Source organism: Nycticebus coucang, chromosome 4 (assembly GCF_027406575.1).
Source record: "Nycticebus coucang isolate mNycCou1 chromosome 4, mNycCou1.pri, whole genome shotgun sequence".
NCBI lineage: Eukaryota > Metazoa > Chordata > Mammalia > Primates > Lorisidae > Nycticebus > Nycticebus coucang.
Window position 1 is genome coordinate 22379522 of NC_069783.1, and position 15910 is coordinate 22395431.

Sequence of the window (15910 nt, forward strand, 5' to 3'; positions counted from 1 at the left end):
CTCACAGCAACCTCCGACTCCTGGGCTTACGCGATTCTCTTGCCTCAGCCTCCTGAGTAGCTGGGACTACAGGCGCCCGCCACAACGCCCAGCTATTTTTTGGTTGCAGTTTGGCCAGGGCCAGGTTTGAACCCGTTACTCTCGGTATATGGGGCCGGCGCCTTACCGACTGAGCCACAGGTGCCGCCCCCAAAAGGATTTCTTGAGCCAAGAGTTTGAGGTTGCTGTGGGCTGTGACACCATGGCATTTTACCGAGTATGACAAAAAAAAATTCTTCCTGTGGGGATGGAGGGGGTCAGTGAGTGACACACTTTCTGGGGGTGGGACACAATTATAAGAGGGACTTTACCTAACAAATGCAATCAACATAACCTGGTTCTTTGTACCCTTAGTGAATCCCCAACAATAAAAGAACAAAACAACAAAAAAAGTCCTTCCTCTCAAACTCAAGAGTCCTTAGCACCATTTATAATTCTTATTTATTTTTTTGTTGTTGTTTTTGGTCGGGGCTGGGTTTGAACCCGCCACCTCCAACATATGGGGTGAGTGCCCTACTCCTTTGAGCCACAGGTGCCGCCCCATTTATAATTCTTGATATGGTTCTGTTATTTTATATTTTCCTGGTATCAAATAAGAGGGTAAAGTTCAAGAGAAAACACCATTCACAAAAAGCTGCAAGTTTATTAACATTATATACCCTGATAAGTATCAAAGTTTGAGATTCCTTTTTGAATCTCAAATAAGAAATCACAATATTCAGTATTAATTAAAAAGGAAAAAAGGCGGTGGGGGTCATTCGTGGGTTTTAGTCCAAAATGAAAGTAACGTTTATTTGGGTGGATCTGTGTTGATGCCGTATTTCTCCTTGAGAAGTTTCAACTGTTCCTCCTTCTTCTTTGTGTCCATCTTCTGAAATGCCTGGAAATGTGGTAAGCACCAAAGTTAACAGTCACCAATCTATAGCCAAATGGATTTCACCAATAGCGCTAGTCAAAGAAAGCTCACAGCACACATAGCCCATCACTGGACAGTTCTACACTAATTCTCAAATGAGCGCACCACAGGAAGAGAACTTTGCTATACTTACCCTGTTGGCATTATAGTACAAAACCACAAGGTATCTGTTACAAACATTGAATCCTGATAGGTGATCACATGCGTTCTTGGCATCAAAGATGTCTTCATAGACCACATAAGCCGTTCCTCTAGTTTCAGGTGTGTTCCCCCTGCAGCATTAAATCAAACTTAATTATAACACACATATCCTGGAACATTGCTAGTTGAATAACTGAACTGTCTTTTTTTTTTTTTTTTTTTTTGTAGAGACAGAGTCTCACTTCATTGCCCTCGGTAGAGTGCCGTGGCCTCACACAGCTCACAGCAACCTCCAACTCCTGGGCTTAAGCGATTCTCTTGCCTCAGCCTCCCGAGTAGCTGGGACTACAGGCGCCTGCCACAACGCCCGGCTATTTTTTGGTTGCAGTTTGGCTGAGGCCGGGTTTGAACCCGCCACCCTCGGTATATGGGGCCGGCGCCTTACCGACTGAGCCACAGGCGCCGCCCTGAACTGTCTTTTAAAGTGATAAAAACTGCCTTTTTTTTTTTTTTTGTAGAGACAGAGTCTCACTTTATGGCCCTCGGTAGAGTGCCGTGGCCTCACACAGCTCACAGCGACCTCCAACTCCTGAGCTTAAGCGATTCTCTTGCCTCAGCCTCCCGAGTAGCTGGGACTACAGGCACCCGCCACAACGCCCGGCTATTTTTTGGTTGCAGTTTGGCCGGGGCCGGGTTTGAACCCGTCACCCTCGGTATATGGGGCCAGTGCCTTCCCGACTGAGCCACAGGCGCCGCCCAAAAACTGCCTTTTAAGATAGTAAATTAAGGGTGGCGAAAACTGCCTTTTAAGATAGTAAATTAAGGGTGGCGAAAACTGCCTTTTAAGATAGTAAATTAAGGGTGGCGAAAACTGCCTTTTAAGATAGTAAATTAAGGGTGGCGCCTGTGGCTCAGTCGGGAAGGCACCGGCCCCATATACCGAGGGTGACGGGTTCAAACCCGGCCCGGGCCAAACTGCAACCAAAAAATAGCCGGGTGTTGTGGCGGGTGCCTGTAGTCCCAGCTACTCGGGAGGCTGAGGCAAGAGAATCGTTTAAGCTCAGGAGTTGGAGGTCGCTGTGAGCTGTGTGAGGCCATGGCACTCTACCGAGGGCCATAAAGTGAGACTCTGTCTCTACAAAAAAAAAAATAAGATAGTAAATTAAAGTATTAAAGTATTTTGAGATCAACCTGAAAACCACTAGAGATTAGAGGAAATAAACATGGACAGATATGCTAGATAAGCCTGTAATTTCTTGAACTAGGTAATTTTTTTTCAATTTTAACTTAAATATCTCCAGGTTAAACTTACTTTATCAGGAATGCTAAGAACTTAGCTACTAAAGCACTAGCACAGACAAAGAATTAATTGGGAACTGTCAGTCTTCATGTTCGCTAATAATAAACTTTCAGTCTTAAACTGGAAAGTATAGTTTTTAGGAGTGATGGCTCTTGTTAGCAATGTTTAGAATGGAGAATCTTGTTTCTTAAGATTTTTATTTTTCTTCTTCATTCTAATGATAATTTCAGTTCTTAAAGATACAACAATCTCCATCTAGGCAGGAAGTAAATGTTTCTGGGAAACATTTTACTAAGGTTCATTTTATTTTATTTTATTTTTTCAGTTTTCGGCTAGGGCCAGGTTTGAACCCACCACCTCTGGTATATGGGACTGGCGCCCTACTCCTTGAGCCACAGGTGCCACCCGGTTTATTTTATTTTTTTAGAGACAAAGTCTCATTTTGTTATCCTTGGTAGAGTGTCATGGCGTCACAGCTCACAGCAACCTCCAGCTCTTGGGCTTAGGTGATTCTCTTGCCTCAGCCTCCCAAGTAGCTGGGACTACAGGCACCCGCCACAACACCTGGCTATTTTTTTGTTGCAGTTTGGCTGGGCCAGGTTTGAACCCGCCACCCACTGGTATATGGGGTTGGCGCCCTACTCACTGAGCCACAGGCTCTGCCCTATTAAGGTTTATTAAACTCATAAAAATAAACTTATTGGGGTGTGTGTGTGTAGTAAGAAAGCCCCTACCAAGATGGCAAAATTATAAATGATACACGGGAAAACAGTCAACCACCATCCTTAATGGTCAAGAAAGGATATCCTCCAATGTGAAGAATTAATATAGTTTCTTCCACTTTTCTTAGAGTCTTTGCCTTTGTAAAATGCAGTAGCATCAGCCCACTACTTTTATATATTCATATTGACTACTACTCAATCTGTAATGTGATACCCTGCTGTGGCTGGCTGGGGAAGAGGGCTGAAGTGGAAGCTGGGTCTGATTTGTGCACGCGGGGTTGCTGCTGGTGTAGGTGTTCCTTGCCACTTCCTCTCTTCTCACCAGCTTCCTCTGGGAGAGGTAGACAAGTGTGAAGAGCACTGAGTTGCAGGCACCAGAAGGTTATGTGATTGTTAGTGGGGATACTGGGCGAGAGGTCCATCTTTGTCACAAAGAGGGATGGACCCCAGGCTTCTGTTCCAGCCACCCAATGGAACTGTGGAAAGAGGGCTGACTGTGGGCTGACTCTCCATTTGTCATAGCCCCTACATAGGACTGAGGATAGACAGTGGACTCATGGGGTCTGGTTGATCTGGGACAAGACTACAGTCTGGGCCCTGCTCAGAACTTGTGCTTCCTGTCAAAGGTGATAGATAGGAACAGGGTGTTGGAGATGATTGGAGGGTGCCAGGGTCAGTGAATGCACTTATTTTGTTAGGTTGGGTAGGCCTGATAAAGGGTTTGGTAATACTCTATAACTTCTAAAACAGTCTCAATGACGTTTAGGTTTTTAACTTTTTTTTTTTTTGCAGTTTTTGGCTGGGTCTGGGTTTGAACCCACCACCTCCAGCATATGGGGCCGGCACCCTACTCCTTTGGGCCACAGACACCGCCCCAAGATTTTTTTTTTTTTTGTAGAGACAGAGTCTCACTGTACTGCCGTTGGGTAGAGTGTAATGACGTCACACTGCTCACAGCAACCTCTGACTCTTGGGCTGATGAGATTCTCTTGCCTCAGCCTCCCAAGCAGCTGGGACTACAGGCACCTGCCACAACACCCGGCTATATTTTTGTTGCAGTTTGGCCAGGGCTGGGTTTGAACCCGCCACCCTCGGCATATGGGGCTGGCGCCCTACTCACTGAGCCACAGGTGCTGCCGCCACCCCCTCAACCCACCCCCGCTTAATAAATATTTTTTGAGTGTCTACAATGTGTGAGGTACTGTGCTTTGCTCACATACAGTGGTGGACAAAATAGACCTATCTCTGTCCCTCGCGGCTCATAGTTGAGGAGAGGAAGCCCCAAGATTTTTAACTTTCAATCACTTTTAAGAATACAGTAGATAGGGGAGGTGCATGTGGCTCAACGGGGTAAGGCGCCAGCCCCATATGCTGGAGGTGGCGGGTTCAAACGCAGCCCCGGCCAAAAACTGCAAAAAAAAAAAAAAAAAATTACAAAAAAAAAAAAAAAAATCCAAAAACTAATTTTCATGCCGGAGGTGGTGGGTTCAAACCTAGCCCCAGCCAAAAACCAAAAAAAAAAAAAAAAAAAAAGAATACAGTAGATATGGCTCGGCACCTGTGGCTCAAGCGGCTAAGGTGCCAGCCATATACACCTGAGCTGGCGGGTTCGAATCCAGCCCAGCCCGCCAAACAATGACAGCTGCAACCAAAAAATAGCTGGGCGTTGTGGCAGGCACTTGTAGTCCCAACTACTTGGGAGGCAGAGACAGGAGAATCACTTGAGTCCAGGAGTTGGAGGTTGCTGTGAGCTGTGATGTCACAGCACTCTAACCAGGGCAAAAGCTTGAGGCTCTGTCTCAAAAAAAAAAAAAAAAAAAAAAAGAATACAGGCTCTGTGCCTGTGGCTCAAGCAGCTAAGGCGCCAGCCACATACACCTGAGCTGGTGGGTTCAAATCCAGCCCGGCCCACCAAACAACAATGATGGCTGCAACCAAAAAATAGCCAGGCGCTGTGGCGGGCGCCTGTAGTCCCAGCTACTTGGGAGGCGGAGACAGGAGACTCACTTGAGCCCAGGAGTTTGAGGTTGCTGTGAGCTATGATGCCATGGCACTCTAACCAGGGCGACAGCTTGAGACTGTCTCAAAAGAAAAAAAAAAAGAATACAGTAAGTATGAAAATTGGGGACTGCCAAAAGGTAAAAACACCTCCAAAATTCTACCTAGTTTTTTTTTTGAGGCACAGCCTCACTCTGTTGCCCCAGGCTAGAAAACTGTGGCAACAGCCTAGCTCACAGCAACCTCGAACTCCTGGGTTCAATTCACTGTCATGCCTCAGCTTCTTTTATTTTTTTTTTCTCTGAGACAGAGTCTCACTATGTTGTCCTCAGTACAGTGCTGTATGTCACAGCTCACAGCAACCTCCAACTCTAGCCTTAAGTGATTCTCTTGCCTCAGCCTCTCAAGTAGCTGGGACTACAGGTGCCCGCTACAATGCTCGGCTATTTTTTTTTCTTTTGTAGTTGTCGTTGTTTGGCAGGGCTGGGTTTGAACCTCCCAAATCTGGTGTATGTGGTTGGCACCCTAACAGCTGAGCTACAGGAGCAGAACCATGCCTCAGCTTCTTAAGTAGCTGGGACTACAGGTGCCCCCTATAACATCTGGCTAAATTTTTCTATTTTAGTAGAAATGTGGTTTGGTTCTTGCCCCATCTGGTCTCAACCTCCTGAGCTCAAGGGATCCTCCTGCCTCAGCCTCTAAGAGTGCTAAGACTACAGGCGTGAGTCACTGTGCCCAGTCCTCCAAAATTCTACCTAGTTTTTCCTTTGGAATAAAAACATAAAAAACTCAGGCTGGGTGTGGTGGCTCACGCCTGTAATCCCAGCAATTTGGGAGACCAAGGTGGGTAGACTGCCTGAGCTCATGGGTTCATGACCAACCTTAACAAGTCTGTTAAAATAGCTGAGCATTGTGGCAAGTGACTATAGTCCCAGCTACTCGGAAGGCTGAGGGAAGAGAATTGCTTGAGCCCAGGAGTTTGAGATTGCTGTGAGCTATGATGCCTCTCATGGCATTCTCCTAAGGGCAACAAAGTCAGACTCTGTCTCAAAAAAAATAAATAAATAAATAAACAAAAATACTCAGGCTGGGCAAGGTGGCTCATGCCTGTAATCCTAGCCCTTTAGGAGGCTGAGGCAGGTGAATTGCCCTGAGCTCACAGGTTCGAAACCAGCCCAAGCAAGAGAGAGACCCCCGTCTCTAAAAATAGCCCAGTGTTATGGCAGGTACCTGTAGTCCCAGCTACTTGGGAGGCTGAGGCAAGAGAATCACATAAGCCCAAGAGGTTGAGGTTGCTGTGAGCTGTGATGCAACAGCACTCTACAGAGGATGACAAAGTGAGATTCTGTCTCAAAAACAAACAAAACAAAAACCATAAAAAACTCAAGATTTTAAATCTCTTAAAAGCAAAGGTGCTATTATGCCTACTGCCATGTATACAGCAAGTGGGAACTTGTGTTTGAAAGATGACCTAATTTTCATAGACTGCACATGCACCACATGTACTCCATGGAAGTTCCTTACGTTGACCAAGTTGTTATAGTCCCTTCAGTGATCAACTTACAAAGGTTCACCCATACTTTCTCTAGAAAGCTTAAAAAAAAGCAATTTTCTTCCTTCCTCTTAGATTTTCCTGGGAACTAGAATAGGGATTGGCACTGACTAACCTATCATAGAAGAGACTGGGTGCATTCAATGTGGTATGACTACAGGCGACTAACCCTATTTTTTTTTTTTTGAGAGAGAGTCTCATTATGTCGCCTTTGGTAGAGTGCCATAGCATCACAGCTCACAGCAACCTCAAACTCTTGGGCTAAGTGATTCTCTTGCTTCAGCCTCCCAAGTAGCTGGGACTACAGGAGCCCACCACAACGCCCGACTACTTTTTATTGCAGTTGTCATTGTTGTTTAGCTAGCCCGGGCCAGGTTTGAACCCAGCAGCCTCAATGCATATGACTGGCACCGTAACCACTATGCTATGGACGCCAAGCCTACTAACCCTATTTTTAAAGTCTCTTCATCTCAAGTGTCCCAGCTCTAATTCTCAAACTTATACCTTGAGAACCAGTGACACTGAAAGGTGAGACTTGAAGTGAGAGGGAGTCACGTATGTGATGAACAGGTGAAAATCATTCCAGATGGAAGGATGAGAAGCGAGAAGGTCCTGAGCTACTGCGCACTCTTCTCAAGATGCCCCTGCTTTCTTATAATACTTGCCCCTTCATTCTGGTTTTCTGAAACTCTCTGATTTAGGCATCTCTTAATTGAATACTATCAATAAACTTTAAAATGTTTTTCTAAATCATAACCATGCTACCATTTTCTACTTTATTCATTTATTTACAGCACATAGATGTACATCAGTCCTAAGTACCATCAACGCAAAGCAAAAGAATATATGGTACTGCTAAGAGACAGGTGAGTAGACAGATAACAGAACCCTATGTTAGGAAGAGGGGTACATGGAAAAGTACCACGGGAGCACATACAAGGGGTGGCTAACCTCTGGGAAGGAAATAAAGTACCTTCACAGACACTAATTTTTTTCCAACTTGGTCTCAATTGATCTTCTTGACTCAGTTTTTCTATTTTTAGCAGGTATGGGGTCTCGCTTTTGCTCAGGCTTGTCTCAAACTTGTGAGCTCAAGCAATCCACCTACCTCAGCCTCCCAGAGTGCTAGGATTACAGGTGTGAGCTACCGTGCCTGGCCTGACACTGTCTAATTTGATCCAAACTAAATTTTTTTTTTTTTTTTTTTTAATTTGGCCGGGGCTGGGTTTGAACCCGCCACCTCCGGCATATGGGACCGGCGCCCTACCCGCTGAGCCACAGGTGCCGCCCAAATTTTTTTTTTTTTAACAGCTGCAGCATTTTATTACTTCAAAAATGATTGTGTGTTCATTACCTCACTTGATCCCTGTGCCAAACTGTAAGAAAATAATCTGAATTATAAGGAAATAATTTGCATTATGCTTATTGTCAAAATATTAATGTAAGAATTTTCCAAAGGGTAGAAAAAGGCAGAATGTGAAAGAAGTTTGGAAACCCCAAACTTTTGCACAAAATGACAACTATTATGGGTTTTAATATCAATCTCAGACCAGCATTATAAAGGTACTTCTTGAGCTGTAATGCCTTTTCCTCAAAGTATTCTGTTGCTTTATATTCCCATATAACATCTAAATCTTGGTAAAAAGAAATTTTGTGATTTTGGAGGGGGGTGTTTAAAAACCCCACAAATATAGCTAGATACCGAAATGATAAACATAAAAAAATGTAGACTTAGCTCAAAAATCTGTGAAGCTTTGTGCAAAACTAATGCAATGAACCAAAATGACCTTCCTCATTTTCTTTCATTCTTCCCAATATGCTAACATTTTATTTTATTTATTTATTTTTGGCATTGACTTTATTTATTTTTTATTGTTAAATCATAGTAAAATTCTTTTAGGTTAGGCCAGGCTCAGTGGCTCATGCCTGTAATCCTAGCACTCTGGGAGGCCAAGGCCAGTGGACTGCTTAGGAGTTGGGAGACCAGCCTGATCAAGAGTGAGATCCCGTCTTTACTCAAAAAAAAAAAAAAAGAAAAGAAAAGAAAAAGAAAAACTGAGGCAAAAGGATCATGTGAACCCAAGAGTTGGAGGCTGCTATGAGCTATTATGTCATAGCACTCTACTCAGGGCTATAGCTTGAGACTCTGTCTCCAACAACAACAACAACAACAAAAACCCAAAAATAAACCAAGACAGACAGGTAGGTTAGGAAGTCTGCATTTCACAGATAATTCAAGCCCAGATACTTGTATAAAACTAGGCAAAATGTTTACCCTAACAAGTGCCCAAGTAGTATTTGAGCTCAAATCATGCAACCAATCCATGCTGCCTCCATGTTAAAAACTAAGAGTACCATCTAGATTATATAATACATGAAGAAAGAGAAAACCAAAAGGCAACTTGTCACGCACGTGGCTAGTTAACAGGGCCTGAAGTAGAATCCTGTCTCCCGATCCACAAGTCAGGAGTTTTCTGTATGCCATTCTTTGTGTATCTTTAATAGGGTTTCTTTCTTTTTTTTTTTGTAGAGACAGAGTCTCACTTTATGGCCCTTGGTAGAGTGCCGTGGCCTCACCCAGCTCACAGCAACCTCCAACTCCTGGGCTTAAGCGATTCTCTTACCTCAGCCTCCCGAGTAGCTGGGACTACAGGTGCACGCCACAACACCCGGCTATTTTTTTGTTGTAGTTCTGCCGGGGCCAGGTTTGAACCCGCCACCCTCAGTATATGGGGCCGGCACCCTACCGACTGAGCCACAGGTGCCGCCCTAGAATAGGGTTTCTTAGAGTCCATGCATCCACTGAAATATATGCAAACTGTTATGTGTGTTCTTCTACAGGGTCCAAACCTTTTATCAAGCGTTCAAAGGACTGAGACCTCCTGAAAAGGCCAGGTGGTTAATAATACTTTCATTTCTATCCCCATCTAAGTACCAATGATGATGCATCTCCAGCTCCTGCTTCATCCTCTGGAGGGATGGTCATCTTTCAAAAGGAGAGTCCTCAAGATCTCACAATCCTAAAAGCCAGGAAGGAGCTCTCAGGTCATAAAAGAACATTTAGTAAGAAAGAAATATTCTGACTAAAAACTTTTAGGCCAGCATAGTGGCTCATGCCCGTAATCCTAGCACTCTGGGAGGCTGAGGTGGGTGGAATGCCTGAGTTCAGGAGTTCCAGACTAGCCTGAGCAGGAGTAAGACCCTGTCTCTACAAGTAGCCAGGTGTTGTGGCAGGCACCTGTAGTCCCAGCTACTTGGGAGGCAAGAGGATCACTTGAGGCCAAGAGTTTGAGGTTCCTCTGAGCTATAATGCCATGGTACTCTACCAAGGACAACAAAGTGAGGCTCTGTCTGAAAAATATATAAATAAAACTTTAGTAATCTTTTCAGATGGACTTTTACTGTGTACACACAGCTTCACTTAGAGTTGGATGTTATTGTGGTTTTATTCTGAGACAGAGCCTCAAGCTATCACCCTGGTTAGAGTGCCATGGAATTACAGCTCACAGCAACCTCCAACTCCTGGGCTCAAGTGATTCTCCTGCCTCCACCTCCCAAGTAGCTGGGACTACAGGCACCCACCACAATGCCCAGCTATTTTTTGGTTGCAGCCATCATTGTTGTTTAGCAAGCCCAGGCTGGATTCAAACCCCCCAGCTCAGGTGTATATGGCTGGCTCCCAGCCAGAGTCAGATGTTATTGTTGAACTCTGTGTGAGACTAGAAAGGTACTTCTGCTCCCAGGGCTATAGATTCATTAATATAAATAAAAGCACCTATAATCGTAAATAGTATTTAAAAGTATAAACACCAACATTTATATTAAAGTACACATTTTTGTTATTCCCCTCTCCAGGGGTATCCAACCTTTTTTTTTCCCCTGTCACACATGGGAAGAATAAGAGTTGTCTTGGGCCACACATTAATTACACACACACTAGCTCAGTGCCTGTAGCTCAGCAGCTAGGTCGCCAGCCACACACACCAGAGCTGGCTGGTTCGAACCCCGCCCGGGCCTCCCAAACAACAACTACAACCAAAAAATAGCCGGGCATTGTGGCAGGCACCTGTAGTCCCAGCTACTTGGGAGGCTGAAGCAAGAGAATGGCTTAAGCCCAAGAGTTTGAGGTTGCTGTGAGCTGTGACGCCATGGCACAGGGCAAGGGTGACATAATGAGACCTTGTCTCAAAAAAAAAAAATACACAAACACTAATGACAGCTGATGAGCAAATAAAGTCTGTGCATACTTTTTATGATATCCAACACCCCAGTAAGCAATAAAAGTCCTCACAAAATCAGCATGTGGCCTGCGGGCCCACAGGTTGGACACCCTGTGCTTTTAAATCTTTAATAGAAAGAGGTGTAGTTGCAAATACCATTTTTTACAGTTTTATACTCTTATACTCAAGTTTATTCAGAAATTCTATGGTTAGTAAAAGAGACACTGATGACTGTTGAGAAAATTAGTTAGTGCATATAAAAAACATAGTGTAGGTGGCGCCTGTGGCTCAAGGAGTAGGGCGCCGGTCCCACATGCCAGAGGTGGTGGATTCAAACCCAGCCCCGGCCAAAAAAAAAAAAAAACAACATAGTGTAACGCTTGGCTTTATAAAAGTAGGTATGCAATAGATGCTAATTTCTTCCCTTCCCAATCATTCTCCTCAAAGAATTCATTAATATTTCATGTTCTCTATAATTTCCCAAATTCCATTTTTGGCTTTCATTGAGCTAGATAATTAGGGTCTTAAGTTTTTCTCCCCCCTACCAAAAGATCTTATCTCCCTCTCAGATTTCAGTCTGCTAGTATCTAGGCTTTTAGTTAGGGTTTCTGTACTCTGCACAGCACAGGATGGTCTTGCTGTCAGCCATAATTCTGAGATTACAGGTTACGCAATCATTTTCTGTAAATGACACTTTTTTCCAAAGTCTCAGTAAGACTTACACTCTAATCTGACGAATAGGTCCGTATTTTCCAAAAATATCATACATTTCTTCAGCTGTGATTTTGTATGGCAAATTCCTTATATATAAAATCCGATTTACTTCAGGTGGAAGTCGAATCTAAAATGAGAAATACATATTGTCATTATTATGAGGGAAGGGAGTACTAACCATTTAAAAAAAATTCTCAGTGATACATAATGATAAAAAAACAAGAATAAGCCAGGCACAGTGGCTCATGCCTGTAATCCCCACATTCTGGGAGGCTAAGGCAAGAGAATCACTTGAGCACAAGAGTTTGAGGTAGGTGTAAGCCAGCAGTTCTGTGGGTTGCGACCCCTTTGTAACAATGAAAATACATCCTGTATATCAGATATTTGCATTACGATTTATAACAGTAGCAAAATTACAGTTATGAAGTAGCAACAAAAAAAATTTTATGGTTGGGGGTCACCCCAACATGAGGAACTGTATTAAAGGGTCGCAGCATTAGAAGGCATTAGGAAGGTTGAGAACCACTGCTGTGAGATGTGATGCCACGGCACTCTACCGAGGGCAATAAAGTAAGACTCTGTCTCAAAAAACAAACAAAAAGAACAAGAATAAGGGCGGCGCCTGTGGCTCAGTGAGTAGGGCGCCAGCCCCACATATGGAGGGTGGTGGGTTTGAAACCGGCCCTGGCCAAACTGCAACAAAAAAATAGCTGAGCGTTGTGGTGGGCGCCTGTAGTCCCAGTTACTTGGGAGGCTGAGGCAAGAGAATTGTCTAAGCCCAGGAGTTGGAGGCTGCTGTGAGCTGTGATGCCACAGCATTCTATGGAGGGGTGACAAGTGAGACTCTGTCTCTAAAAAATAAATGAATATAAAGCCAAGCATAAGAGTATAATCTGATTTTACTGAAAATGGCACACTGTGGAAAAGCAACAGAGCACTGGTGCCAGGGAAGACTATTAGGAAGCATAAAGGGTCACTACTTGAACAAGGATTTCCAACTTCCTTTAAAAGCCCTCATGCCTCAGAATGTGTAGGAAAGAAGAAGGGAACTGTTACTGTTTGCTAGATAATAAAACTTTCACTGATGACCTTTCTTTGGTCTTCTCTGGAACTTCTCCTAGCAATGGTCCCTTCTTGCCTTTCTTTCTTTCTTTTAAAAGACAGAGTCTCACTTTGTCGCCCTCGGTAGAGTGCCATGGCGTCACAGCTCACAACAACCTCCAGCTCTTACACTTAGGCGATTATCTTGCCTCAGCCTCCCAAGTAGGTGGGACTGCAGGCGCCAACCACAACACCCGGCTATTTTGGCCAGGGCCGGGTTTGAACCTGACACCCCCAGTATATGGGGCCGGCGCCCTAGTCACTGAGCCACAGGCGCCACCCCTCTTCTTGCTTTTCAATTTACAGGCTTTTCCTCACTATTGGCTGCTTCTTCCTCATGAGAGGTGTTGCTCATATCCTGCTAAACCTTACACAAACAAAATACTTACTCAGATCCTCTTCATTCAACAATTATTTACTAAGTGTCTTCTTTATGTATACACCAGCTGGTATTAGGAATACTCAGTGAAGGAAAAAAAAAAAAGACAAGGTTTCTGCTTTCCTTGAACCTAAGCTCTAGGCACACTATTTCTAACTAACTTTCTAGCTATTTCCTTTTTTTTTTTTTTTTTTGAGACAGTCTGAAGCTGTCGTCCTGAGTAGAGTGCTGTGACATCACAGCTCACAGCTACCTCAAACTCTTGGGCTTAAGTGATTCTCTTGCCTCAGCCTCCCAAGTAGCTGGGACTACAGGTGCTGGCCACAATGCCGGGCTATTTTTTGGTTGCAGTTGTCATTGCTGCTTAGCAGGTCCAGGCCAGGTTCAAACCTGCTACAGTGGGTGTATGTGGCTGGCACCCTGCCAACTAAGCTATGGGCACTGGCACTCTCTATTTCTTCTCAACTGAGAATTACACAAATGGATGAATAAAGTACTTAACCCCCTGCTCTCATACTAGCAATGGTGATAAATGGTGAACAAATAATTACAATAGTTTTAGATCTCAAGATTCAAGGTTAAGTTCAAACGAATGAACAGTACTGCCAATCATAATTTACTTCCCTAGTAAATGTGCTTTCTCATCTGAAAAAATTTTTGTACTTTCTCTTCTCTCAACCTTACCACCACCAAACCTTCAAACATCTGAGTTGGGCTGTGCCCTCTTCTCTGCCCATCCCAGGAGATGACACTGTCTCTTGTTTCTTGGAGAAAATAAATATGACTAAATGATAAGTACTTTATCTTCCTATCCCTAACTCTACCAAATTACATACATCTATATCCACCCACTTTCCTTCCACTACTATGCCAATCCTTCATCTATTGAAAACTTTCACTCCTGAACTTAACCCATCCTTCTTCCATATCATGTTTCTCCTTCTCTACTGGATCATTCCCACTGGCATATAAATACGTATCACCTACCCTTTAAAAAGTCAACTATCACCCAATTTCTCTATCTCTATTTACATGAAAACTCGTGGAAAAGGGCTGACTTTGCTATCTCCATTTTGTCAACTCCCACCATCTTTTCATCCCCCTGTAACTAAGTTTTCATCCATTGAAAAGTCTCCATCTCAACAAATGGTCAATTATTTGTCTTCATCTTATTGAACCTCTAAGCATGTTACAGTTGACTACTTTTTCCTGAGGTCTTTTTTTGTTTGTTTAGGTTTCCACAATCCCCTACCTCAAACATTAGAAGGTAAGCAGAGAAACTTTTTGTTTTATTCACTGCTGTTATCAACACCTAAAATTAGTGCTGGGCTAGTGTTCAATAACTGTGATGAATTGTTTACTATCTCTCAAGTCAGGGACACAGCAGGTTATCAAAAAACATTGTTTGAATTAATACATTAATGAAGAATCCCCAAAACTCCATGATCTGTGGAGAATCAATCCCAAGCTCTCGCTTCCGTTGAACAGTCCAGATATTTGAGGTCTGATTTGTACTGTCCGCTTTTAGGCCAAGGAGAAGACTCTAAAGCCAGGTCCTAGGTGCAGGTCAAACAGCAGAGCCTGGAGGGCAAACACTATTACTGACACATAGAGAATGAACGAACTCTCAAAAGGGATGAGAATGAGCACTCTGGGAGGCCGAGGCGGGTGGACTGCTTGAGCTCAAAACTCCGTCTCCGCTAAAAATAGAAAAACTGAGGCAAGAAGATCGCTTGAGCCCAAGAGTTCGCGATTGCTGTCAGCTATGACGGCACAGCACTCTACTCGAGGTAACAGTTTGAGACTGGGTCTTAAAAAAAAAAGTGGGAGGGGGTGAGAATGAAAACGTGGCTCAGGGAGCATAACCCCGAAGATGGGACCAGGCTATAACCCCCACTTGGAGGATGGCAAAGTCTGGGCTTCCCGGCCCTGGGGACAGAGGAGAGGCAAGAAGGCTCTGCCACAAAATTAATCCGCGAGGTTTGTCCTCCCCCTCCTCCGTAGAAGGCCGCGATACTCACATTCGCCCTCTTGGCCGCTTGCATCGCCATCTTGGCGGGCTGATGAGGTTACCGCGGCAAACACTAGAAACCCTTTGGACAGTCCGGAGCCCGCTTGGCTTCCTGCGCAACGCAGCGTCAGGCGGACACTAGCAACTTGGCTCCGCCGGAAGCTGTTATGGTACCGCCGGACTATCACCGTCTCACGCCGAGACGCGCTGACGTAGCATCTGCCCCCGCCCCCTCGAATTGACACCCAGGGCAAAATGAACTCGAGATAGGCCGGAAGGTGGAAAGGCGAGCGCCAAAACGCTTCCGGGTTCTCTCCCGGAAAAGGCGGGGCCCCCAAAAAGGAAGGCGTTCCATTCCCGGTGGCCCTGAACAGAGGGAGCGGGGCCCGAGGACAGCTGTGAGAGACGGGGCGGGCTCTAGGTGAGTAGCGGGCGGAGTTGAGGCGGGGCCCAGGTGAGTAGCTGGGGGCGCTGGGCCTGAGGACGTTGGTGAGAGGTGGGGCGGGGCCCAAGTGAATAGCGGGGGGCGGGGCCTGAGGAGGGCGGTGGGAGACCGGGCGGGCCTCGAGGAGGGCGGCGAAAGGTGGGGCGGGCCCAGATGAGTAGCGGGATGGGAGTGGGGCTCCAGGAAGGCGGTAAGTGGTGGGGCGGAGCCAAGTGTGCTGCGCAAGGGCGTGGTGCGCGCAGTCGAGATCTGCGGACGCGAGAGTGGATGTGGCCCTCTAGCAGTGTGCAAGACGAAAACTGAAGGCTTGTGTCGCTGCTAACTCTAACTGTTCCCCAAATCTCGGGTCCTGGCGTGTTCCTCTTTTGGAAC

The 15910-nt window shown here is 45.0% G+C and overlaps 1 protein-coding gene across 1 annotated transcript; it reads right to left on the reverse strand.

Moving 5' to 3' along the window:
* Positions 1-662: 662 nt before the first annotated feature.
* On the reverse strand, positions 663-15292 carry SF3B6 (splicing factor 3b subunit 6). The gene is made up of 4 exons (XM_053589179.1): positions 15104-15292; positions 11611-11729; positions 1089-1227; positions 663-919 (listed from the first exon to the last, which is right to left on the reverse strand). The coding sequence occupies exons 1-4, from the start codon at positions 15131-15133 to the stop codon at positions 830-832; spliced, it is 378 nt and encodes a 125-aa protein (XP_053445154.1). The 5' UTR covers positions 15134-15292; the 3' UTR covers positions 663-829.
* Between the last annotated feature and the right edge of the window lie 618 nt (positions 15293-15910).

Excerpts from the sequence above, each read along its gene's own strand:
- SF3B6 (XM_053589179.1), bottom strand. The coding sequence starts at position 15,133 with ATGGCGATGCAAGCGGCCAAGAGGGCGAAT. Across the intron at positions 11,730-15,103 it reads AAGCGGCCAAGAGGGCGAAT|ATTCGACTTCCACCTGAAGT; the intron begins GTGAGTATCGCG and ends TTCTCATTTTAG. Across the intron at positions 1,228-11,610 it reads CCTATTCGTCAGATTAGAGT|GGGGAACACACCTGAAACTA; the intron begins GTAAGTCTTACT and ends TTAATGCTGCAG.